This window comes from Numenius arquata, chromosome 10, assembly GCF_964106895.1.
Source record: "Numenius arquata chromosome 10, bNumArq3.hap1.1, whole genome shotgun sequence".
Classification (NCBI taxonomy): Eukaryota; Metazoa; Chordata; class Aves; order Charadriiformes; family Scolopacidae; genus Numenius; species Numenius arquata.
In genome coordinates, this window is record NC_133585.1 from 21729939 (window position 1) to 21753227 (window position 23289).

A 23289-nucleotide genomic window follows, 5' to 3' on the forward strand; every position below is an offset into this window, starting at 1 on the left:
TGCTTCATTAGGAAAGTTCTGCCATATAAACCTGTAACACTTGTTTCAGCCTGAAAAAACCCTAAGATTAAATTGAGATAAAGGTTGGCCACAGCCTTAGTGCTTGTAAATGAGCTTTTTCCCTTTTTATTGAATATAAACACAATTAAACCACCAAAAATGGCTCTGTTCAATCCAACACATGCACCCCAACACCTCCCCTCCCATCCCAAGTTGAACTTGGGATGACTTGCGCTGCACTGATGGCACAATTCCTGGGAGCATCTTTTCCATCTGCAAACATGCCACAATGACTCTGGTCTTCAAACAGCAAAAGCCTGCAGAGACCTTGGTAAAAAACCATACATATTTGCTGAAATAAATACAGAAAATTTATTTATTGTCAGCAAATTAGCATTTCCTAGAGGGTCTAGCGGTGAAGACCAGTGTATTTCCTAATTACAGTGGGAACAATTTATTACGGTGGCGCTCCAGTTCAAGGCCAAGAGAAAGTGGCTGGTTGGTGAGGTACAGAAGTAAATGTATACAAAAAAGCTGTATACAACTGCTCAGAATGACAAGAGGTGGTCTTAGCATATCGTTAGGACTCTACTTGTGGGAAACAACTTCACACACATGGCAGTCAAGATGAGCTCAAAGGAGGACCGAAGCCTGGCCAACTTCTCCCAGGCTGGGGGGCACCAGGAAGAAGCACAAAGATACTTTTTAAACAAGTGTAATAAATGAGCTTTAGATGCTAAAATCACTAGTTACTGCAGGAAAAGGTTGGATTGGGCTAAGTCTTGAAAGCAAAGATGAAGAGTGGGTGTTTGAGGCAAGACAGCAGAGGAGTCATGGCCCAAATAAAAAGGCCCTGATCAAAGCATTCATTTAGGATACCAGTAACTGCAGCAGCAGTCTTACAATGTCTTTGGGGTAACAAAAGATTTTGCTATATGAAACCATCTTGGAGACATTCTATATAGAGAACTTGTCAGATCTGACCTAGCTTGAAGGTGGGGTTTCAGAGAAAAGCCTGAAGACAACATGTGCCTTGGAGACACGAAAGACAGACAGGATGGCACTGCTGTGCATGAAGGAAGAAACCAGTGGGAAGTCTGCATACTTGTTGGAAGCATACTGGTAGCCAGTCATCTCTATAAGGTATCAAAGAAATGGCTGAGATTCCTGTTTGGAGGGAGGCAAGTCCAGAAATGAGCTGTGAGACATCAAGACACAGATAACAAGCTGAAGTTCCAGTGAAAAGAGTTAAAAAACACTAAGAAGAAAACACCCCCTGTGAATCTCTGCACAGAGGCTGAAGAACAGACACGGCTTCTCCTTCTGTTCTACTAATAAGAAGAAAGTTGGAGATGCCAAGAGAAGTCCATAGTTGGCAGCTCTGAATTGCAATGACAACTCTAAAAGGACAGAAATGAATTTTTGGACCTGTTTTTAAATTTTTTTTTAATTTTTTAATTTTTTTATTATTTTTATTTTATAATGAATGCTTCAGTGACTAGAAGAGAGGCGAATAGGGGACAACTGGGTGAATATGACAACTGGGGAAAGTGGCATATCTCTGTGACTGAGGAGATCAAAATATGTTCATCTAGTGAAGGATAAGATCTAAGAGAGAGCAAGAAATGAAGGGAAAGAGTAAAGGCAGATACATATTATAGACAAGATACATGTTAACAGGGGCCATGAAGCTGGCTCCATGGGTTAGAAGAGACCAAGTGAGAATTTTTTTGCATCCACAGCAGCAAAGGAGGAGGACAGAGTTGTGGTGGGACGTGGGACAGCAAGTCGAGAGAACTGCATCTTAGAATCATTTAGGTTGGAAAGGACCTTTAAGATCTTGTTCATTTTCTCTTCAAAAAGAAAAAAGCTATGAGATACTGGGCAGAGAAAGGAGATGTGAGCTTGACAAATGACTATCGGGGAACAAAAGGACAGCTGGAGGACTGTTGTTTAGTTAGAGAGATGGCAGAACAGAGAAGGTGATAATCATAATTAAGGAAATCAGCCCAGCAGTGGGATTTCCACCAGCAGAGTTTGGCAGCACAAGAGCAAATAGATTTGGGGATAAGGACCTTGTGCTTAGAGAAGGACAAAAAGAGAGAGGTGGTTTGGAGCCTTAAACCTGCAGAGAATCAACCGCTGCAGGGCTGGGGGCAGGAAGACCGGGCCATGGGAAGGAAAGGAGAGGTCCCAGTGACTGTGAGAGGGGCTGGACGGCTCTCAACCAGCCACACGCCTATCAATGGTGCTGATGCAATGGCAAGGCTTCAGTAGAGCAGACAACTCCGCCGTGGACAAGGCAGCACCGTCTAGTCTATCCCGTAAAAACCTAGAAACAAAAGGTTAATCCCAGTGCTGAGGCTGGGCTCCTCTTTCATAGCCAGGTAGCCTGATGCATTGAAGAAAGCTGCCTAAGGCTCCCATATCCATCACACTATGAGGTTTTTCTTTGGGAAAAAAACCTCATAGTCTACTGGGGCGCTGCAGGGTCCCCCAGTTGAAAAGCTTCCTTTAAGCCCTATTCACAGGGCTGGCAGTATCCCAGCTACGACGGGTAGTGGGGAGCTTGACAGCGCAGCTCCCATTCCAGCTATGGGGTCGGATCAGTTCACACGCTGTCCCGCACAATTGGCACAGCTATAGTTCGTTCCCTGGTTAAATTCAACTTAAAAATGGAAAGACTGAGCCCCAGCCGAAGTTTCTGAGGGCGAGTAATGACATGGATCAGCCTAACAAAATGTCAGTAGGTCACTGAGCACCTATAAGGAGCACTCCTACATAATGCCACACTCAACAACCTGCTTCTTTTGTGCTAAGTAAACAGACACCTTAGGTGAGCATCCACATCGATGTTACAAATAAATAACACACTGTTTTAACAGGAAAACCATTTCTAAAGATCAGCTTTCAGTCACTTGTTATGGGAGCCAAACACAAAGGTAACACGAGGTCTGCACATGAAGTCCTGATGCCGTAATGGGAGCGCTGCTGCGTCTTTCAAAAGCTGTGCTCCGATTTTGCCTTTGCCTAAAATAAGACCTGACTTTGTTTAGTGATAGCACAATCCATTTATTTTTAAATGCTAAAATGCTCAGCGTGATATTTCCAGCCCGCCCAGTTGCTCTCCCAGATGCCAGGGGCAAGGCTGGCCCCAGCTCCCCTTTCGGACCCCCAGTGACACCCCATGGGGACAGGGACAGGCTGGGACAACATGCATTTGCTTTAATGCACCGAGTACTTAAAAGCTTAACTGTATCGTTTGCATCAACAGTCAACGCAACTTACTTCATGTTCAGAGGCTGTAACTGAAAACGGAACCATCAAAGCCTGATCTGCCATTGCCTGCATAAACAGCCCCTCTGCCTAGCCTCGAAATGGGGAAAAGATCTGTTTTAAGACTTAAAATTGATGTTAATATTAATTAAATTCAAAGCAGGGGTCTGGTAGACTGATGACTGTCAAGAAATAGAAATACATACAGTATAGGAATAGTATACAGTCTATGAAACTCCTTGTACTTATAGAGGGAAGATTAGGAGGAGAAAAGCAAACCTTAAGAGACCTGGTCTAGAGGTCCTGCACCCATCGCTCAACCTCGACGTGCCTCTGCTCTGACAACAAAGCCATTTTCACAAAGAGTAGGAAGCACATCTCACCTCTCTGAAGACATTACCAAGTTGGCAGCCTAGGTAATATTTCTTGTGCGGGGTTCACGCCTGGTTGATGGTTGGGGACTCAGTGATCTTGAAGGTCCCTTCCGACCTAGACAATTCTAATGATTCTGGGTTAGGAATTAATTTGTCATCACCAGTTGACAGGACACACAAGCACGTCTCCCACTGCTGGTGCAGCCAAGCATTTGTTTGCCACCCCCAACAGTTAGACCCACTCAAAGTGAAGAGCTTCCCGCTCTGTAGCAAAGCCGTTGAAAAAGCTGAAAGCCAGTGTTTAACTAAAAAAGTGGATGTAATAAACCCAGGCTTGTCCCCATGCTGCTGCCGGGCTGGTATCACTCACTGAGCGATGCTTTGCAGATATGACAATGCTGATCTGTGTTTTAGGGTGACACGCCACAAGCCATGAAGGTAATTAGCCCATCAGAAATTATTTCCTCCTTTGGTTTATTAGCCACCTCAGTCCACATGGTCTAAACGTTTTTTTTTTCCACTGCAGGACACAATACCTACGTAATCACACAGCGGGTTTTCTGCAGCCATCTTCAGCTGCTTTCCCACCATCCTCCCCTGTGACAAACTGCTCTAGGCTTGCTCTTCGACAGAAAATCTCTCCAGAGATGTGCTAATGCCCGACATACTCCAGGAAAAGGAGCCACTTCAAAAAAAAGCAACAAAGAGCATTTCTCATTTCACCACCATTTTTGCCCAGCATTAGAGCAGGGCACTTCAGTGGTTGCTTCTCCCCCAGTTTCCAGTGAGATGTCAGGCGCACAGCCCCAAACTTTGCTCCATTTTCTCGGCTGGGAAAGGGATGGCACTGGAAGCAAAGACTCTGGGTTGTGAGAAGTTCAATTACTTGCAGAAAGTGCTCCTCGAGGTGGTCCATCGCTCATGGGACCAGCTCTAGCTTTGTATAAGGGCCTCAGGTTCTTTGCTCCAGACTTTGGAAATGCAACTGTGAAGGCTTCTGAGTACAAATGATGTTACAGCTTTAACATAGAGAAAGACTTTAGCCTATCACCAAGCACATTTCTCAGGAAAAACAAGCCAGCAAACCAAAAAACCCCCCAAACTGGACACTGGGCTCAAACACATTCTTAAACTACATGCCATAAAAGAGGATGTTGCTCTTTTGATGTCTTTTTGTCGATTTGAATGAGCATCACTTGAAAAGAGTGATCTTAAAACAGTCTTTTAATACTGTAGAGTTCCTAACAAAATAGAATTAAATAGGCGTTCATACAGACACATAGCCAGCTCCAGCCCTATAAATATTTAATCCCTATTTTTGAGTGTGTCCATGGCAGTTAACTATGTTACTTGTGATTGGACAGCTGCAACATAAATTCTGGAGAATAGACACTCGTCACTAGGCTTCCCACTGGTAATACTTATTATACGCAGCCATTCAGAGGCTTTTCCTTTTTTTAGTCCCAAAGGAAATAAAGTCGATGCCTCCAAGTGGGATTCAGCTGCCCTCCATGAGGCTGGGATCCCATCCAGCCCAGCTGCCTGCATGTCCCAGGCGGCTCTGGATGGGACAGAGGGCAAAGGAATTTCAGCATCAGATGAATCACCCCTTGCAGGGTCACTGTGTTCCTATAAACCTATGGACTACTGACCCCTAAGCAAAACTGGGTGGGACATGCAGCTCTCTGGGGGGACAAGTGCAAGGTCCTGCACTTGGGTCAGGGCAATCCCAGGCACAAATACAGGTTGGGCGGAGAATGGATTAAGCCCTGAGTAGAAGGACTTGGGGGTGTTGGTGGACAAGAAGCTCAACATGAGCCAGCAATGTCAGCTTGCAGCTCAGAAAGCCAACGGCATCCTGGGCTGCATCAAAAGAAGCATGGCCGGCAGGTCGAGGGAGGTGATTCTGCCCCTCTGCTCTGGTGAGACCCCACCTGGAGCACTGTGTCCAGCTCTGGAGCCCTTAACACAAGAAGGACATGGACCTGTTGGAAGGGGTCCAGTGGAGGGCCACGATGATCCGAGGGCTGGAGCACCTCTGCTATGAAGACAGGCTGAGAGAGCTGGGGTTGTTCAGCCTGGAGAAGAGAAGGCTCCAGGGAAACCTTATAGTGGCCTTCCTATAGACCTAAAGGGGCCTACAGGAGAGATGGGGAGGGACTCTATCAGTGAGGGTAGCGACAGGACAAAGGGCAATGGTTTTAAAATGGAAGAGGGGAGATTTATATTAGGTATTAAGAAGAAATTCTTTGCTGTGAGGGTGGTGAGACCCTGGCCCAGGTTGCCCAGAGAAGCTGTGGCTGCCCCATCCCTGGAGGGGTTCAAGGCCAGGCTGGATGGGGCTTTGAGCAACCTGGTCTGGTGGGAGGTGTCCCTGTCCAGGGCAGGGGGGTTGGGACTAGATGACCTTTAAGGTCCCTTCCAACTCTAACCATTCTATGATTCTATGACATTATTTCATGGTCTTTCAGAACTATACAATCCATCCAACTTTCCTTAAGTGCTAATTTATCTAGTTTTAGTGTTGCTACACAACATTCCTCTTCTTAACTCATAACCTACTGGTGTTACTATGAGCAAAAAGAAAGTCATCATGATTCTGGGTTTGTTGCATGTAGGAGATAACCCGTAGCCAGTGGCCGATGCTGGAGAATGTCAGGGTTAGGAATCTGATGGGTGGGAGAGCTCAGGAGGGGAACTCGGTCATTGAAGGACAACACAGTACAGAAAAGTCATCTTAAAAACAGCAAGTCTATAATGGTGAAGACACTTTTCCCCTGCTGAATAACCTGGATGACATCAATTAAATCAAAACGTCATTATGTGTTGTTTGTAACACCAAATATTAGAACATGATTAAGAAAATAAGAGGTAATTAGAAATGTGTACTGAATGCAAACTTACACCAACCTCTTCTTCCAAGGATGGGGGCCTAATTTACCATATTATGGCTAAATCACGATTGTGTTAAATTCACTAGCTAATTTAAATGACCTATCCTTTGTATTTAAATTACTCAGCATAGAAAATGAAAACCATTAAAATATAATACTCTATATTTTCATAGGTGAAATTATTTTAACATGCTTCTATAAAGAACATTCTATTATTTTTAAATCACAAGGCTTAATATTGAGTATTTCGTATGATGATGATGCCTTATAACGATCGCAAAATGACTAGGTGCTGCATTCCAATACCGGGTTACTATGCATCCTTGCAGAAAAACCCCTCAAGTTTCTATGCATGAAAATTTTATAAATGATTGCTATATTTGGAATTACAAGCCTGACACACAAGACCAAATCCATCCCCGGTAAAAAAAAGAAGAGGAGCCACATCACGTTGTGCCATACATATGTGCCATTGTCTATAAATTCAAGCAGCCATCCCAGGAGGTGCCATAAGCACACATCATTTTTTTTAATGCCATTAAACGTGATGCCACTCAAGAATGTACGTTTAACAGCGTGCGCGGCTGTGTAAATGATACAGAAGTTAGGCAAAAAAAATCCCAACAAGTGTAGAGCATTTTTTGCCTTTTTTTCCCCCTACGACTACCTATTGTTGTACACATGCTCTGAGGGCTAGCTAACGCCAATTATCTTGTCTGCATCACGCGTAGTTACGCAGAGCAGCAGGCAGACTGCGAGTTTGCACGCAGCATCCCCGGCAGTAACTCCTACTCCTGCCTCTCTGTCCCCGGCAGGCTTCTTCAGTTAGTTATTTATTTTTAAGGAAGGCAGGAGAATTATAATTCAGTGCTGTATTTTTCAGTTCCACTTAATGCTTACAAACCTGAACAGAGCTAGTGGGAATGTTTTGATGGAAGCATTTTCCCAAGAAAACATGTGATTTCCTCTGGAGGTTTTCTACAGGGACTTTTTACTCCTCTCCCTATTACCACATTTATTTTGGATTATGGATTTTTTTTTTTCCCAACTAGAAACATTTTTCATAAACCACAGTTTCAGCATTTTAACAAAAGCATCATAATTTTCAATTTTAAATAAATAAAATGTTTCGATTCAATCTTCAACATTTATTGTTGACATAAAGCTCTTATTGTTTAAGAAGGCAAAAAAGCCAAAATACTACAAGTTGCTGCAGGACATAAATTTCGTGGGGCTTTTTTTTGTTGGTTTTTTTTGTTTTGTTTTGTTTTTGTTTTTGTTTTTGTTTTTGTTTGAGTTTTTCTTTTGCATAGTGCAGGTATTGTCTGCAAAAAAACCCATCAGTGCCATAAAAGAGGCAAAGGGGAAGACTGGAGGATTCAGCCAGCACCAGAAGAAGCCTTCAGCCCTTCCAGGCTATTTCACATCCCCCTAACTACAATCTCAGGTTTATACTCTTTTAAGTATACAAGAACTACCAGATCTGACCCCTGCAATCATTTTTATCCCTAACTGGTTTCACTCTTCCCGCTTCATATAAGAGGATGCATCCCCCAAACTGTGCTATTTTAAAAACTTTATAATAAGAACACATACTTTTATATGAATAGTGCTCTAGCAGGGTTGATATTTAATAAAAAGCAACGATATCATACCACCGCGGTATTTCCCATGCATTACCTATTTCAACAATCGGGTTTCTTTCAAGCTCTGAAACAACTCTGAGGCAAAAAGACATCAGAAAAATTCCTGAGGACATCCAGTGCAGTAAGTGTAAGTGAATATATTCATAACTGTAAAACCTCTCTAATTCTGCTTTCCTCCATCTGGCACAATCTTGTTGCCCAATGTTATATACATTTTAAACTCAATAAATATTGTGTTTAATCTGTAGGAGTGCATCCTCAAAGGAAAGCAAATATACAGTTTTAGTTCCCAGGCTATGATTCAGTTGTAAAAAAGCCAGAACTATTAATAAGCTCTTATAAACGAACCATTATTATCCTTAAGACTCAAAACAACCTGATTATTTATTAACTACATTTGAATCATGAAGTTGGCTTCGAGCATAACTTCCCTGTAGAAATTGGAGCAACTTTACGTACTTTTTGTTAGAAAAAGAGTAGTAAAATTTTGAATTTACTGCTAATTGTTTCCTAATGGCTATTTTTCCCCATAGAAGTTTTTTGTTTGATCGAGTAAATAAAAAGCCAGATATTTGTTTTCTTTTTCTCTGTGACAAAAAATAAAAAAGGCATATTTTGCGCGCAGGCCTCCTATCAGTACAATTGTCTTTATTCCTTCAGTAACTGATATATTTTCATGATTACGTGTTTTATGTAAACAGGCTTGTGAAATGCAAAGTGGCTGCTCAGAATGCAGCACAAAGCAGGCAATTGATAAGGCATAAGAGACTCCAATTCTGGTGTTCACTGATCTTGCTAAAGTACATAAACATTTGTTTTTCCTTCTTAATGCAGTGTTTACTGTCGCTTGACTGAAGCAGGTTTTGTTCAGGGTTATTATAATATAAAGCTGCATCTCATTTCCAAATCAATTGCCCTGAAATTTAAGAAATTTGGAAGCCAGATATTTAACAATGGGGAAAATCAAGCAGCTGAAAACCCCCCATTCATCATCTCGCAGCTTAACTCCAGCCCTACTCCAGCTTTTCAAGTGATCATCTAAACGCAGACACAGAAAGAGCCTTTGCGGGCGGGATTTTTTGCAATTGCTCCCCTTGCTGTATTACTCCGGACCTAAAGAAACCCTTTGCCTAGTCAAGCCTGGAAGAGTAGCTCTTGGGTAAGTTGCCAAGCAGAGCAAATCTGAAAAGCCGCAGGGCTTTTTGGTGAGGTTCACCAACACCTGCTTGACTAAGATGTTACCAGCTATCTATCTATATCTTGAGTGGTCAGACATGGAAGAGGCTGCCCAGGGAGGTGGTTGAGTCACCATCCCGGAATGTGTTTAAGAGTCCTTTAGATGTGGTGTTGGGGGATATGGTGTAGGGGAGAACTTTGCAGAGTAGGGTTGATGGTTGGACTCGATGATCCCAAGGGTCTTTTCCAACCTGAATGATTCTATGATTCTATATCACCGGCACACAAATCGGTAAAAAATCTCAAATTATTGACTGAACAGCTGTTTGTCAATATGCAGAATGATGCTCCAGTTGGTGCACCCTAGTTCCAAATATCCTTAGATAAAAAGTGTGGTTCTGGTTAAAGAAGAACTGGGACTGAGTTTCAGAGATCTTATCAAGCCATTTAAGATGCTACAAACTGTAAGCATTTCTATAAAGAAAAATCATTCTCTCTCTTAACATTAAATAGCTTGTTGCCACATCCATAGTCTCAGACAACAGACTCTGGAGCTCTCTGCAAATTACAAAGTCAACTGCACATCTGAGAACTTGGATGCAGCTTGTAAGAGGAGCAGATGGCACATACAAAAAAAACCCAAAAAACCAACCCCCACATTAAAACCAGCATTACTTCTCATCCTGCACACTTAAACTGTGGAACTAATTGAGGTCACGAACAGCAAATCGACAACCCACCAAGGATTATAAATTATAAAACCACCAGCTCAGGTTCAGCAATTGATTCTGGTTGCTGTACAAGATAGGACACCAGGCTAGATGGACCTTTGCTTTCACCTGGTGCGATACATTCCATATTCTTGTTTAAGACAAGAGTCAATAATATCAATTCATTCCTGTTGGAAAAGTGCAAGGTGACCTTCACCTCGCTAGTGACAACGCAGCGCTTACAAGCAGGATGCTGCTAGAGCCAACACATCTTGCTCTGTCCCTCTGGGTCCTTTCCCCCTCGTTTCTTGATACACAGGGTGGCTGAAGTCGACACAGCTCCAAAACACAGACTTATTTTTGCTAGGTGGCAAAGGTATAGCTGTATTTTTGTGAGCTAGAGCGCGCCTAACAACCACTGGGGCGAACCTGCCAGCTCATTTTAAAAGGCTTTGGATGAGTCCCTTAATTGGGAGCCTCTTCCCTGCCAGGGAACTTCCTGGAGCATGAAGAGCTTTTGGCAACTGGCTGAAGACGCTCGCCACGAGCTCCCACGCAAGCCAATGCAACATTGCCTTGTGTTTTATGAAGAAATAAGGGGTGAAGAATGCGTACTTGGAGAAAATGAAGCAACTAACTCAGCGATCAATACATGCTTGCAATAATGTAATTAAACAAATCACAAAGGCCCTGATGAAGAATTCATAATTTACTTTGCAACAGCAGTATCATAAAAATCTTTGTCTGTGCTAGAGTAAAGCCCTATCTAAGGACTTTAAGTCCTGGGCACCCAACCGTTAGAAGCCAGCCTGGACAGGACAGGGAGACATTTTAGTAGTGTTTAATTACTGCTGGGGTATGTCCTTAGGGGATCAATCAGAGCGAAGGTCCGCCTGGCCACCTCTCCTGACCTGAGCAGGGGCCAGATGCCTACAGGAAGAAAGCCAGCCCCAAGGGGAACCATATGGTGACACTATCTCAGGGTCTCTTTGCCTCTTTGCTTCCAGCTGTCCAGGCTTTTGAGCTCTTACCCTCCAGAACCTCTGGGGAGGGTTTTGTTTCAGGGCTTTGCCAAGAGCTTTTTCAAATCCTTTAAGTGCTTCTGGTGCTCCCTGTGTCTTGGGGCGCAGGGTCAAAACCCATCAGCCATCACCCCCTACTCCCACCTCCCAGGTCTGGCGGGACTTTATGGGCAGGGACCTACCCAAGGAGGGGAAGAGGACGGGAAATACAGCTGTAACGGCTGAAATACATTTTAAGATCACTCAATGCTCGCAATAAATGTAAAAAGCAGCTGATGTAATGGATGAAGTAACTTCCAGCCGGCCCTTGGAGGCTGCATGCCACATCCACGCTGCACGAGCCGACACACACGGTACTGCAGGTGCCAGGCAGGAGGGCTACAAAACGCCCAGGACTTTAAGGGAGCCCTGCCATTTAGCAACAGAGGCGATGAAAAGCGCTTCCCAACTTGCTCCCTCCTACTAGCCAAAGTTAAAAGGGACTTTTTTTGGTTGTTTTGAAGCTCGGTTCTCCTCTGCATCAACATTTGAAGGAATGCTTCGATTTTATGATGACCACCACCACTATGTGTACACCTTCATTGCCACGGAGCTCCTGGCTGGAAATATTACATTTTCCCGGACTGAACTTCTACCCTATGGCTGGTTTTTTTCTTTCTTTTTCCCCTTTTTCCCCTGTTCCTAACTGGATTGAAATGGGAATAATGAATCTCTTCGCATCGTGACCCCTGGCATGACAGGCAAACAAGGAACAGCTTCGTGCCAGGGCAACAAGCAAGAAAAATCGCTGTATGTGGGAACTTCCCCTAAATCTCTCAGCCAGGATGGCACAGTCCATTTTCCCATCCCTTTTCCATCCCAGATCCCATTGGCTTTCTTACATCGTAATCTGGCTGGCTCCCCAAATCCCCCCAACAATCTTTGGTGGTTGGATGCCTCTTTCCCAAGCACAGTGATTGCAACAGGAGGACTAGTACTTCTCCCTGGAGAAGGAGAAATTAAATTATATTATCCTATAGAATATATATACACACACTTTTGATATTTATTAAGTCTTATATTTTTTTATATACTTATACGTCTATCTTATAACGCCACACCAAGATGAGACTCCTGTTTGCCACATATACACTTGCGGACTGCCTTGGAAATCTTTACCGCGCTGTGTCATAGAGAAATGAACATTTCCAATCCTCCATCCCATTCTCTTTTCCTGAGAAAATTCAAGACAATTACGTTAATAGGTCAGCAGATGGTATGATTTTAGTGGAAGAATGGTATAGTGAGGAAGGTGTCCGATGAAGATGAAACATGGCTGTTATGTTCAATGAGAAGTGAAGGACATCGAAAGAGCTTTTCTAGACACAACTGCTCAGGCACAGCAAAGGCTGAGAGAAATGACAGGGTATTTAGTAAATTAAAACTTAGTCCCAACAGGTGACTGGAATAAACAGAAATCCTTGTGTGGCAAATGAATGGGAAGAACAGGCAGTGTTTGAGAGCAACGGGGTGTGAAAAATACCCTGTTTTACTGAAAGAATGAAAATAAAATATTTAAATTAAATTGTAATAACATAAAATAAAAGCCCCTCCAGCCTGCACTTTTCCCTTCCACACAGCCAAGGCAGCTGTGAAGTGTAAAGGGCACTGTGTGGGTCTTGCAAAACCAAAAATATTTGAAGACACCAGCATGCAAATCTGTTCTACCATTTACCAAGTTAGCTCTTTTCTAACTGGTGAGAATTGGTCTTATTCCCTCAGCATTTGAACTGAGTAAATAATCCCTGCAGTCCTCCAAAAGTTATTAGGTAGCAACAGGGGAAAAGAATTTCTGGGAAAAAAAGAAATGAAACAGGTAAGAAGCAAGATAGAAAGGGCAAGAAAGAAGATAGCAGGACAGCAAGGTGGGGCACTTTAACAGGTTTCAGGGTTTGGGCAATGAAGTTTTTAATGAAAAACTGAATTTTAGGTTCTTATTTGGGAAAAGGACTAATGTAAATGTCAGTTTAGCAGCAGCATCATTGTAACTCAACAGAAAGAATATCAGAATTAGAGCAGGGAGAAGAGGCGTATGAGCAGGACCCCAGTACCTCCTGCAGCATTTATAGGGATTTAATAAAAATGATTAATTCTGGAGTTTGAACCATAACCCTGGCTGCACTGATGTAACCAACCACACGTTAGAAAAAGAAACAAGTCTATAGCATTGCCAATACTTTAATGTCCTATTTATTGATGTCTCATTCTCATCTCAGCCATCAGCTACCGGACCTCTTAAAAAGGTTTTGGGATTATATTCAGTTCCTACATTAATATATAAATACATAAAGCTCTGCCATTGCCAGCTGCTATTCTGATTTAAAGCGGCACTAGCATTTCCCCGCGCATTACTACTTCTTTCTGATGCCCGAGGACAACTTCAATCACAGCAATTCACACTATTTTAAGTAGGAAATATGGTATAAAACTTTTGGATGGTCAGCAAGAAAACTGTCTTTTGACAGTTCAACTCATGCATATATATATTGTTTTACTGCTGCTGCAAATTATCAGCGCACAAAACATACACCAGGGATTTTGGGGAATTAGAGGAGAAACGGTTTCTGTAACAGTGAGAAAATAACTACACAAGAGCCTCCAGAGGCAGAGATATAAATGGGAAATGATAAAAATTCTTTTGAAAGGAAGATGCTCTTATGTCCCATGAGACATAGGTATTACCATACTCATTTTCAAATCATTGTGAAGGTAAGAAAAGAATTTATATAAAAATCTGTTACTGTAGCTCAAATATCACTACAATTGTCACCACAGCAGAGCACCCCCTGCACGACCCAGAGACCACAATTTCTTCTTCACCCTGTGCACCACAAACACACTTTGAAAAAATAAACAAAAAAGCAGTGTATTTTGTTCTGTAAAAATTAGAAGGATGAAGGGAGGATGGACACCCTTTGGCTGGGGGTCTCTGTGCCAAGCAGGAGCTTCCTTCAGCAGTCCACATCTGCAAACCGACCCACCAGGACCCCAGAGGCAGGATGGCTTCCCAAATTCCCACTCCTTTTCCATAAGCCATGCCCTAAAATCCTTCACATTGGTTGCCAAGATGTTCTCATCTCCTCAAACTGGCTGTCATCCTGCTATGGTTTTGCTCACGGTCAAGTAACTTGAGTTTCACTTTGGCTTAATTACATCGCAAATACACACCCATGTGGATTTATAAAGCAGGACAACTGAAGATCATAGAATGGTTAGAGTTGGAAGGGACCTTAAAGACCATCGAGTTCCAACTCCCTGCCCTGGGCAGGGACACCTCCCACCAGACCAGGTTGCTCAAAGCCCCATCCAGCCTGGTTGTGAAGATGATAAACTCTAAGTGAAAAACAAATAATTTCAAAATTTTCAAAGACAGCTCACATGGAGCAAATGAGTAAACTAAACTGCTTTCAAAATAAAACTGTGTTTCCATAACTGTTTTGCCTCACCAGTGTCCACCCCAGCCTGAAGTAGCTACCTCTTCTGGTAGCTGCATTAAAAACGCTCCTCTCAAAGACTGAAATAGAGTAAAGCAGCCTTAAAACAAAGCCTAGAAATAGAGTAAACCAGCCTTAAAACAAGCTGCCGTTTCCATCTTACTATGCAGAAACCATCTTTGCTAAAAACATTTCATATGTTTGTGTAAGTTTAAATCAAAGCCCGGCATCCATATTTCCATCCCTTTTCTCCGTACAATGCACTCCCAGCATTTATATCTATACATAGATACATAAACCAGATATACATACATTGTGGAGGCCAGTGCAAGCCCTTTCTCAGTTCAGCCTGGGCTGCTCTCCCAAATTCTTCCTCTCTTACCACCACCCTTGAGACTTGAGTCTGTCAAGTGTTTGCGGATCCCCTCTTTTAAAAGCCAAAGAACTTGCCAGAAAATCCCAGTTATTGGACCTCAAGGGTTGGGCATTTTGGTCAAAGTGTTATGAACCAAATTTTGATTATTTCTTTCAAAATCCCACTCTGGCTCATCAAGGTGGGCTCCATCACCACCCCTCTAAAACATCAGCCCTCTGCCGTGTGCCACTGCTCTTTTGCCCCATGGTCTGGAGCTCCTCCTTGATCCCCAAACCAGGTGAAATCCCCGAAAAAACAGCTCTATCTAAATGTAATATATGATGTAATACACAATGTAAGAGTAAGGAGGCAATGGCTCAAACTGTTTACTCTTTTGGGCTGGCCTATTGGAAACACAATTTCTGAAGGAGAAAGAGCCTTCTCATATTCCTAAAAATTTGCTTTTCTGCCCTCATTTCTTCCCTTATTGTTCTCCATAAGACTGTCCACTCCAGACTAAATAATGTTTTCCTTCTTAGTATTATAAAAGTAACCAAAATAAGGACATTTATTTAATAAGCATATTATTTTATAATTAAGATACACATTTGCAGGGGCAAGACTTGAGTTTTGTGCTGGATACGTCTCCCTGGCTACCAAGAAGTGACATGAAATTTGGCCTTCAAATGTTCTGCCTCCTCCTTTTTGGAAGAAGGCTGATTTAGCTGGGATCGAACGTGTTATCACAGCATCAAAAAGAAGCCCAATAGCTCTTATGCACAGGATGGGATGTTTGTCCATTGAGATGAATGGGTGGCCCAAATTCCTGCCTAAAGCATGTGTTTTACTATTCCTTTTCTTATTCCCTCCTATGGAAATAAAGCATATTTTTATAATAATCACTTGTTGAATATGGATTCTTTTAGTTCATCCCCAAAGGAAAATGTTTATATAAAACAGGTCACTCACATACAATTCCCACCTCCACCTAAATCATATATACACAATAAGACAATGTAAAAACCATCACCACTGCCCCGCCTTCAGCGCCATCAAGAAGACCATGATTATGCTCTTACTGTACATGAAAAATACTCCACTTGTAAAACATCAAACATTTTGACCTTCAAATGCATGGTCAGGGAAGGAAGTTGTCCCGGGTTGAGCGACACAGGACTAATTTCTCTTATAATGGTGGAAAAAATGGCACTTTTAGAACAGTAGTGTCTGAATTTGTGAAAATATTTACTTTATAGCCAGCCAGGATCTGTGGGATTCAAGGTCTCGGTGTTTTCGAGCCTTGCCAGGTGCAGGGATGAGGAGGAGCGAGGCCTGGGCGTTTGACCCGGGCTGGCCAACAGGATTATCTCATACCATGAACACCACATTCAATATAAATTAGAAAGTTTCCTGTGTAGTTTCTCTCTCCCCTGATGGCAGAGGGGCCAGAGAAATCCTTGCTCCGGTGCCGGAGCCCTGAGCCCTTCCCTTCCTCCCAAAGCCACAGTGCTGGCAGTGTCCCACATTTGTTGTCCACTGCTGGGAGTGCACGGCTTCCCTGTGATAGAATGGGCTGAGTATAACTCCTGTATATCTTATATTAGTACTGGGATTAATACTGGTTCTTTGGTATTATTGTTAATTATTTAGTCTTATCCTATTCAACGTATTTATATTTCAACCCTCGTATTTCCTTGTTTTCCCTGGTTCCCCTCCCCAGGTGGAGAGGGGTCATCAGGTGATAGAATACTTGTCTAAAGGACAATAAATAGTTATGGGTTTTCTCAAACCACAACAACAGTGCAAAGATAAACTATTTTCTGATGTCTACAAGCATGGAAAGATCTGCATTTGGCCACTCAAATGCATGACAAACCCTATTTCCCCACTAAGGTGCAACCTCCTTGCAACACGCATCACCGAGTGACAATGCTTGACTCCAAATGCATAAATCTACTCCCAATCACCTTTCAAACAGCAAGAGCCCTCCGAAGGCTGCAAAAGTCCTTGAAAAATCATCTCGATGTAAAAGCTACGTCATAAGGAGCACTTACCCTTGAAGGGCTTTTTCTCCAAACCAATCTCCCTTCCCTAGAGTACGGAGAAAGACTGGATCTTCACTGGGGGAGTCTTCACGAGTAACATTCACCTGTTGAAAAGCCAAAACCCCCCAGCATTTAGAAAACTTTTAACTAACAAATAAAACCTGTTTGTTCAGAGAGGGATCTGACATCTCCTGGATCTCTCGGGAAAAGCTCCGGTCCTTATCTCCTCTGGGAACTACGTAATTCTCCAGAGTCCTGCACTCTTCCCTCAGCATCACCAACCAACCATCCAAGAAAATGAGCAGTTATTTTCCACTAAAGTGCCTACTACTCTTGCAAAAATGCAGTAATTGTGATTTTTTTTGAAGGTTTTTAACTCTAAACATAGAGTTGGCTGCACAAGCACAGTCATTGACCGTATTGAGTCAGCAGCACAAATAGGTTCCAAATATTTTCTGTGTATCAGGCAGACACATGGCATAGGCTTCTCTTTGCTTTGTTCCACATGATTTCTTCCCTTCACTTAAGGGAAAGGAATAACAAAAATAATCTACATTTAGACATAATTGAAATGAAACAGTTTGGAGCATTACAGGATGAAAGATGCCTACTCTCCTTTTTACTATCTCTCAAATTCTGGGAGGAGATAACTCTAGCTGGATCAAAAATGAAAATTTCATTGAGGTTTAAAGGAAAATACCATCTTATTTTTTTATTTTCACAGTGAAAGAGAAAAGCAATTACTGCTGATGAAAAACAGACTTTCTACCCACTGTAACACCATGGGTAGCATAACCTAGTGTAAGCTTAAGTTGAAGAAGCAAGAACAAGAAGACGACTTCACATCTCTGAGGGATGATTTCCTACCACGAGGGGATCCTTTTCATTTTCTGAAATAATTTCAAAAGAAAAATAGTAGCTGATCATCTGAACACTCTTGGCTCTGTTTTCCCATGCCAGTATGGGATATAAATCCCTGCTGCCATGTAACGACAAAGCCCGTGACATCACAGAATGGTTCAGGTTGGAAGGGACCTTAAAGAGTTCCAACCCTCCTGCCCACCTCCCACCAGACCAGGTTGCTCAAAGCCCCATCCAGCCTGGCCTTGAACACCTACAGGGATGGGGCAGCCACAGCTTCTCTGGGCAACCTGTTCCGGTGTCTCACCACCCTCACAGGAAAGAATTTCTTCCTAATATCTAATCTAAATCTCCCCTCTTTCAATTTAAAACCATTACCCCTCATCATATCGCTCCACTCCCTGAGAAAGAGTCCCTCCCCATCTCTCCTGTAGCCCCCTTCAGGTACTTGAAGGCCGTTATAAGGTCTCCCCGGAGCCTTCTCTTCTCCAGGCTGAACAACCCCAACTCTCTCAGCCTGTCTTCATAGCAGAGGTGCTCCAGCCCTCTGATCATCTTCATGGCCCTCTGCTGGACTCATTCCAACAGGTCTTATGTTGGGGGCCCCAGAGCTGGAAGCATTACTCCAAGTGGGATCTCACCAGAGTGGAGTAGAGGGGCAGAATCACCTCCCTTCACCCGCTGGCCATGCTTCTTTGATGAAAAAGTCATTTAGTACCTCAGCCTTCTCCATATCCTGGGTGACCAGGTCTCCTGTTTCCTTCTGGAGAGGGCCCACATCTTCCCTAGTCTTGCCTTTACCCCTGACAAATCTATAGAACTTTTTCTTGTTATCCTTGATGTCCCTGGCCAGATTTAATTCTATCTGGGCTTTAGCTTGCCCAATCTGGTTCCTGGCCGCTCCAACGATTTCTCTGTACTCCTCCTAGTCTACTTGTCCTTGCTTCCACCCTCCGTAGGCCTCCTTTTTGCTTTTGAGCTTGTCCAGGAGCTCCTTGTTCATCCATGCAGGCCTCCTGGCTTTTTTGCCTGACTTCTTCCGTCTTGGGATGCACCGCTCCTGAGCTTGGAGAAGGTGATCCTTGAATACATCCCACTGTTGCTGAGAATGGCATGACCTACCAAGGATGCAAAGGGCTCCATGAAAGATGGATGTTCTTGATGCAATGACTCCTTCTTCCTTTTCAGCTGTTATCAGAGATAACTCATTCCTCTTACAGTATGAGAAGGCAGGTGAAATACAACCAACTGCTATCAGTGCACGGTGAGGATCACCTCTCCCAACGTTAACCATCTATAAATCTAGTTTTCTAGGCTTTGTCTATGGTCAGTGGAGAGGGACAGACATTTCCAAAGCCCGAGTTGTCCAAAATTTAATTGGGATGAGCAACTCTCTGGATGTACCTTGCATACAAGGGAAAATCTCCCATCTGCTTCTCCTTTACAGGCTGGTTAGCTCTAATCAGAGCTTTTGCATATGCAAATTCACAAAGCCAAAACCTGGGACATCAGACACATCCTTTTGGATTTAGAGACATTCCAGTTTAATTTCACTATTAAATTTACAATTGTGGCCTGCACTTTCTCCTATCTCTTTTACAGATGGAAAAACCAGTGGGTTTCAGTCATTAATGAGTGCTCCATCTACATCACACTACGTTTAACATCTGCAGTGACTCACCAAAGATCAGATGAGGGTAGGGAACATGTAATGGATGAGCCAGAAAGATTTGTAGCGGTTGAAAGAAAAAATATTGGACAAACAAAGGGAACTTTAATGCAGATTTAAGCTCTTCCTCCGTGAGCTCTACTGATTCTAAGCAATGAGTGCTAAGGGACTACAGGAGTGTGATTTTCACGTGGTTGAAAGCAATGAGCTATTTGAATAGCCACAGTATCAGTGAAGAACTCGCACAATCTGGCATTACATCGGTGCCATGCCATGGCTTTTAAAGGGAAAATGGTGTACAATGGCACAGCATGGCCCACGTTGTCTCTGGGTGAAGGCAAGGTACAGAGCAGGCGTGGAGCAGCAGCATTTAGCAAGCAGAAGGGACCGAGTTGTTTTCATCTGACATATTCTTCAACAGATTCCTGTACGCAGGATGTTTTGAACACAGTTTTGATTTCTATTCACTTGGACTCGAGGAAGTGTGCTAAAATAAATAAACTAAATGAGCTCAGGAGTGGGATCAAGTATGGTGGACGGAGTTGATGGAGAAAAAGGGGAAAAGGATTTTGCTCCTAAAAGAACTATCCATGGAGCATGGGCTGAAAGGAAAGGGAACAGAAGTCTTTCTAAGCATTTCTGAGAGAAGTGCTGGGCTCAGAAATGTAAAAAGCCTTACAGAGTCCCTGACATAAAAGGCAAGGCAGATTTTTTTATAAGTAGCTCTTGCTGATAAAACTCTAATACTCACGCGATGCCACTGAAAGCTGAAAGTACACGTGAAGTCCCAGGCACATGAGCTGCAGCCAGCATTTTTTCTGGCTTATTAGGATGCCTGAGTCAGGTTTTAGCATGGGACATTATGTGCCCCTGCTTCAGCAAGTCCCAGGCAGCATACATTGATTTGTTAATTCTGTATTTCACTGCTATTTTTTCCATGTTTCACTGCTAAGGCTCTATTCCTCCTACCCTGGGCTGTATCCTTAGCATGGGTTAGTTCCTACATCCACTGTTGTAGCTCTTATGTCCCAATACAGGCATTGCAATTAAACACTCTCCAACTCCGTCCATCTTCTATCAGTCAGCGATAGTTCTTTTGCAAAATCAGGAAGCTTGGAAGAGAAAACTGGGCATAATTTAACTCTCCCTGCGAGAATTTCTGTCAAGCCATCAGGATCCAGCTGAGGTCTAGGAATTTCTCAGCAAGCCCATGTGCGTTGCTTTATTTTAGCTCTGTTTTTCTGGCCATCAACTGTCACAGAAAGATAAAGTAGCAAAGGCCACAGATAAAGCCAAGGAGCATCTCAAGCAGGACCACAGGGCTCTGGAGCGGCAGGTGGTTTTCTCCTCCATCCTGAAGGCGAGGTGTAAGGGCTTGAGGAGATGCAGGTCAACAACTAGTTGCCGAGCTGGTATAAACGGGAATTTCATTTTTACAACCAAGGGCCATTCTTTGAAGATTGAGGACTGCTAGGAAGGGATGGGATCCACATGACCACGTGGGGCAAAAGCATCATTACCAACAGGCTGGCCAACATGGCAAGAAGGGTTTCAAACACTCAACCGTGAAAAGAGGTGCACCCTCCCATTATTTTTGCCCATTAAAAAAGGGAAAAAAACCCCGCCAAAACGATTTGAAACGTGCATCATGGTTGTCCTTATTCTAGGAGAAGACGACATATTACTTCTGAGTAGAGGGAAATGAAAGGGCATGAGGGAATAACATCAGCTTTCTGCAGCCCATGATTATCTTGATTTCAGAAATTTGTCCATGATTAACTAACTCATCTGAAAAAACCCATTTTTTCCTTCTGATGAAGATTAGCTCCCAGAGATAGAGAATGGTAGACGATGGTGAAAATCTCATTTTAGTACCCGAGGGTTGACTGCTGCCTTGGGAAACGGCCCAATGGTGTGTACAACACCCACACTCTTCCTCTACAGATGCCACGGGGTTTTTGCTACCCTCAGTTACGCACGGCCAACGTTAATACGTGCCTTGGTGCGGACATCAGACGCAGGAACAAGGAGATTGGGGCTGGCCTACTTTCAAGCATATTTATCCATTTGTATTTACTTTCCCTGCATCACATCTCATCTGCAGTGGGAAATCACTGTGTATTCCCTTGAATATCTCCATCCTCTACGTGGAAAGAAGCCAAATGTTTCTCAAGTGTAATTGTATTAGGCCAGTTAAAAAAATGAAGTTGAATGGAAGAAAAAAAACTCTATCTATAAAATTCCATCAGGATTTTATGGGAAAAGAAGTCTAAAAGCATATTTTACCTGTGAGCAGTGGAACAAAAACTTAGACCTTTTTTCTTCCCCAAGGAGAAAGCTCAGACTTCTCTGACTTCCTATTATTTAATTGGGAGGAGCTGAGAAGTGATAGCCATGGGAATGAAGTCTGGAAGTCAGCCTTGTAAGAGGGATACTTAACAAAGAAAACGTTGAGTATCGTAGGGTAGATTGTTAAAAAAAGAATTGAGCTTTTTGGTCACTTACTGAGACTCAACAACTTTTCTCAACCCCAAAGTGCTCACTGTGAGCACATGTGTAAAATAGCATGAGATCTACTTTTTCCCCTTCAGGCCACTCTTCCCTACTGATACAGTGCCAATGAGTTTAATTAAACATCAAGTGTTGCAACATTTGCACCTCAGGGCAGGGAAAGAGAAAGCTCTGGGTGGCACTGAATTTCCAGAGCGCATCACCACCATCGTCATTGTCCCACTCGCCTGCAAAGGACCTCATCTTACCTTTCCTTTGCTGATTATAAAGAACGTGTCCCCTCGAGCACCTTGTCGTATAATATACTCTCCGCTTTCATAATGCGTCTGTAAAAAAAAAAAAAAAAAAAAAATTAAGATGAACAAATAGAACTGGAGACCATTATTCAGCAGATAGTTTGGCAGCTTTGCAAGATAACGCTTATGGAAACGTAATCCTGGACCAATTTTATCCCAGTCTGACACTGGCCGTGATTTAAAAATTGTCTTGTGTCAAGAAATATAATAATTAAAATGAAACCGTTTATGGCTTGCCCATTTTTCTTCTTACTGTGCTAGTGCCAACTTTTGCCCAGATGAATTATCCTCATGGCCTAAATCCATTTATACTAAATAAACCAGACAGAGGAATTTTCAACAGAGAATGTGGTACATGAAGTAAACTGCAATAATATGTCTGCTATAAAAACAGTTCTTTTCCATTTTTTTTGGTTGGTATTTTTTTTGGTATTTTTACAGCTTTGCTAGCAAGGGCTTTATTCAACAAATAATTTTTGCTCTTCTCCTGTTACTATAGTAGTTTAATCAGTCTTTTTTGCCTTATTTTGTGGAATATCCCTTGCTCAATTTATGTCACAGCTTATCAGTGCTTGCATCTACTCTTGATGGGATAGCTTCATCCCTTGTATTACCCCATCAAAATCAATAGGCATTTATACACCACCAAAAAAAAATAAAAGCTGGTATGTTCTAAATAAAGACTCCACAACCATATTCAGTCCCCTCAAACCCTTGCATTTTCTTCAGAGGTGCTCTACCCCTTGCAAATTCAACAAACATCCGTTCAGCAGTAAGCAGAGGAACGCCAAGAGCTTCCCACCCAACATCTTTGCCTACGTCTCCTACTGGTCAAACAACTGCTGGGCTTTTTTAACCAAGCCCCTGCAGAGAGCACAGTTGGGGCTGCGGGCGTCAGGTCTGCTCTGTCCCAGCACTGATTTGTGACAAAACCTCCCCAAAATCATCCCTGCGCTCTGGCGTTGTCTGAAGCTACAGTAA

General features: G+C 42.9%; 1 protein-coding gene across 2 annotated transcripts in view; it reads right to left on the reverse strand.

Moving 5' to 3' along the window:
* The window catches only part of PRKG1 (protein kinase cGMP-dependent 1), a 560704-nt gene that overhangs the window by 105306 nt on the left and 432109 nt on the right, over positions 1 to 23289 (reverse strand). For both annotated transcript variants that reach the window (XM_074155210.1, XM_074155209.1), the window contains exons 6-7: positions 22261 to 22338; positions 16981 to 17075 (exon numbers count right to left, since the gene is read on the reverse strand). In XM_074155210.1, coding sequence (XP_074011311.1) covers positions 16981 to 17075; positions 22261 to 22338 — 173 coding nt within the window. The remainder of the gene's footprint in view (positions 1 to 16980; positions 17076 to 22260; positions 22339 to 23289) is intronic.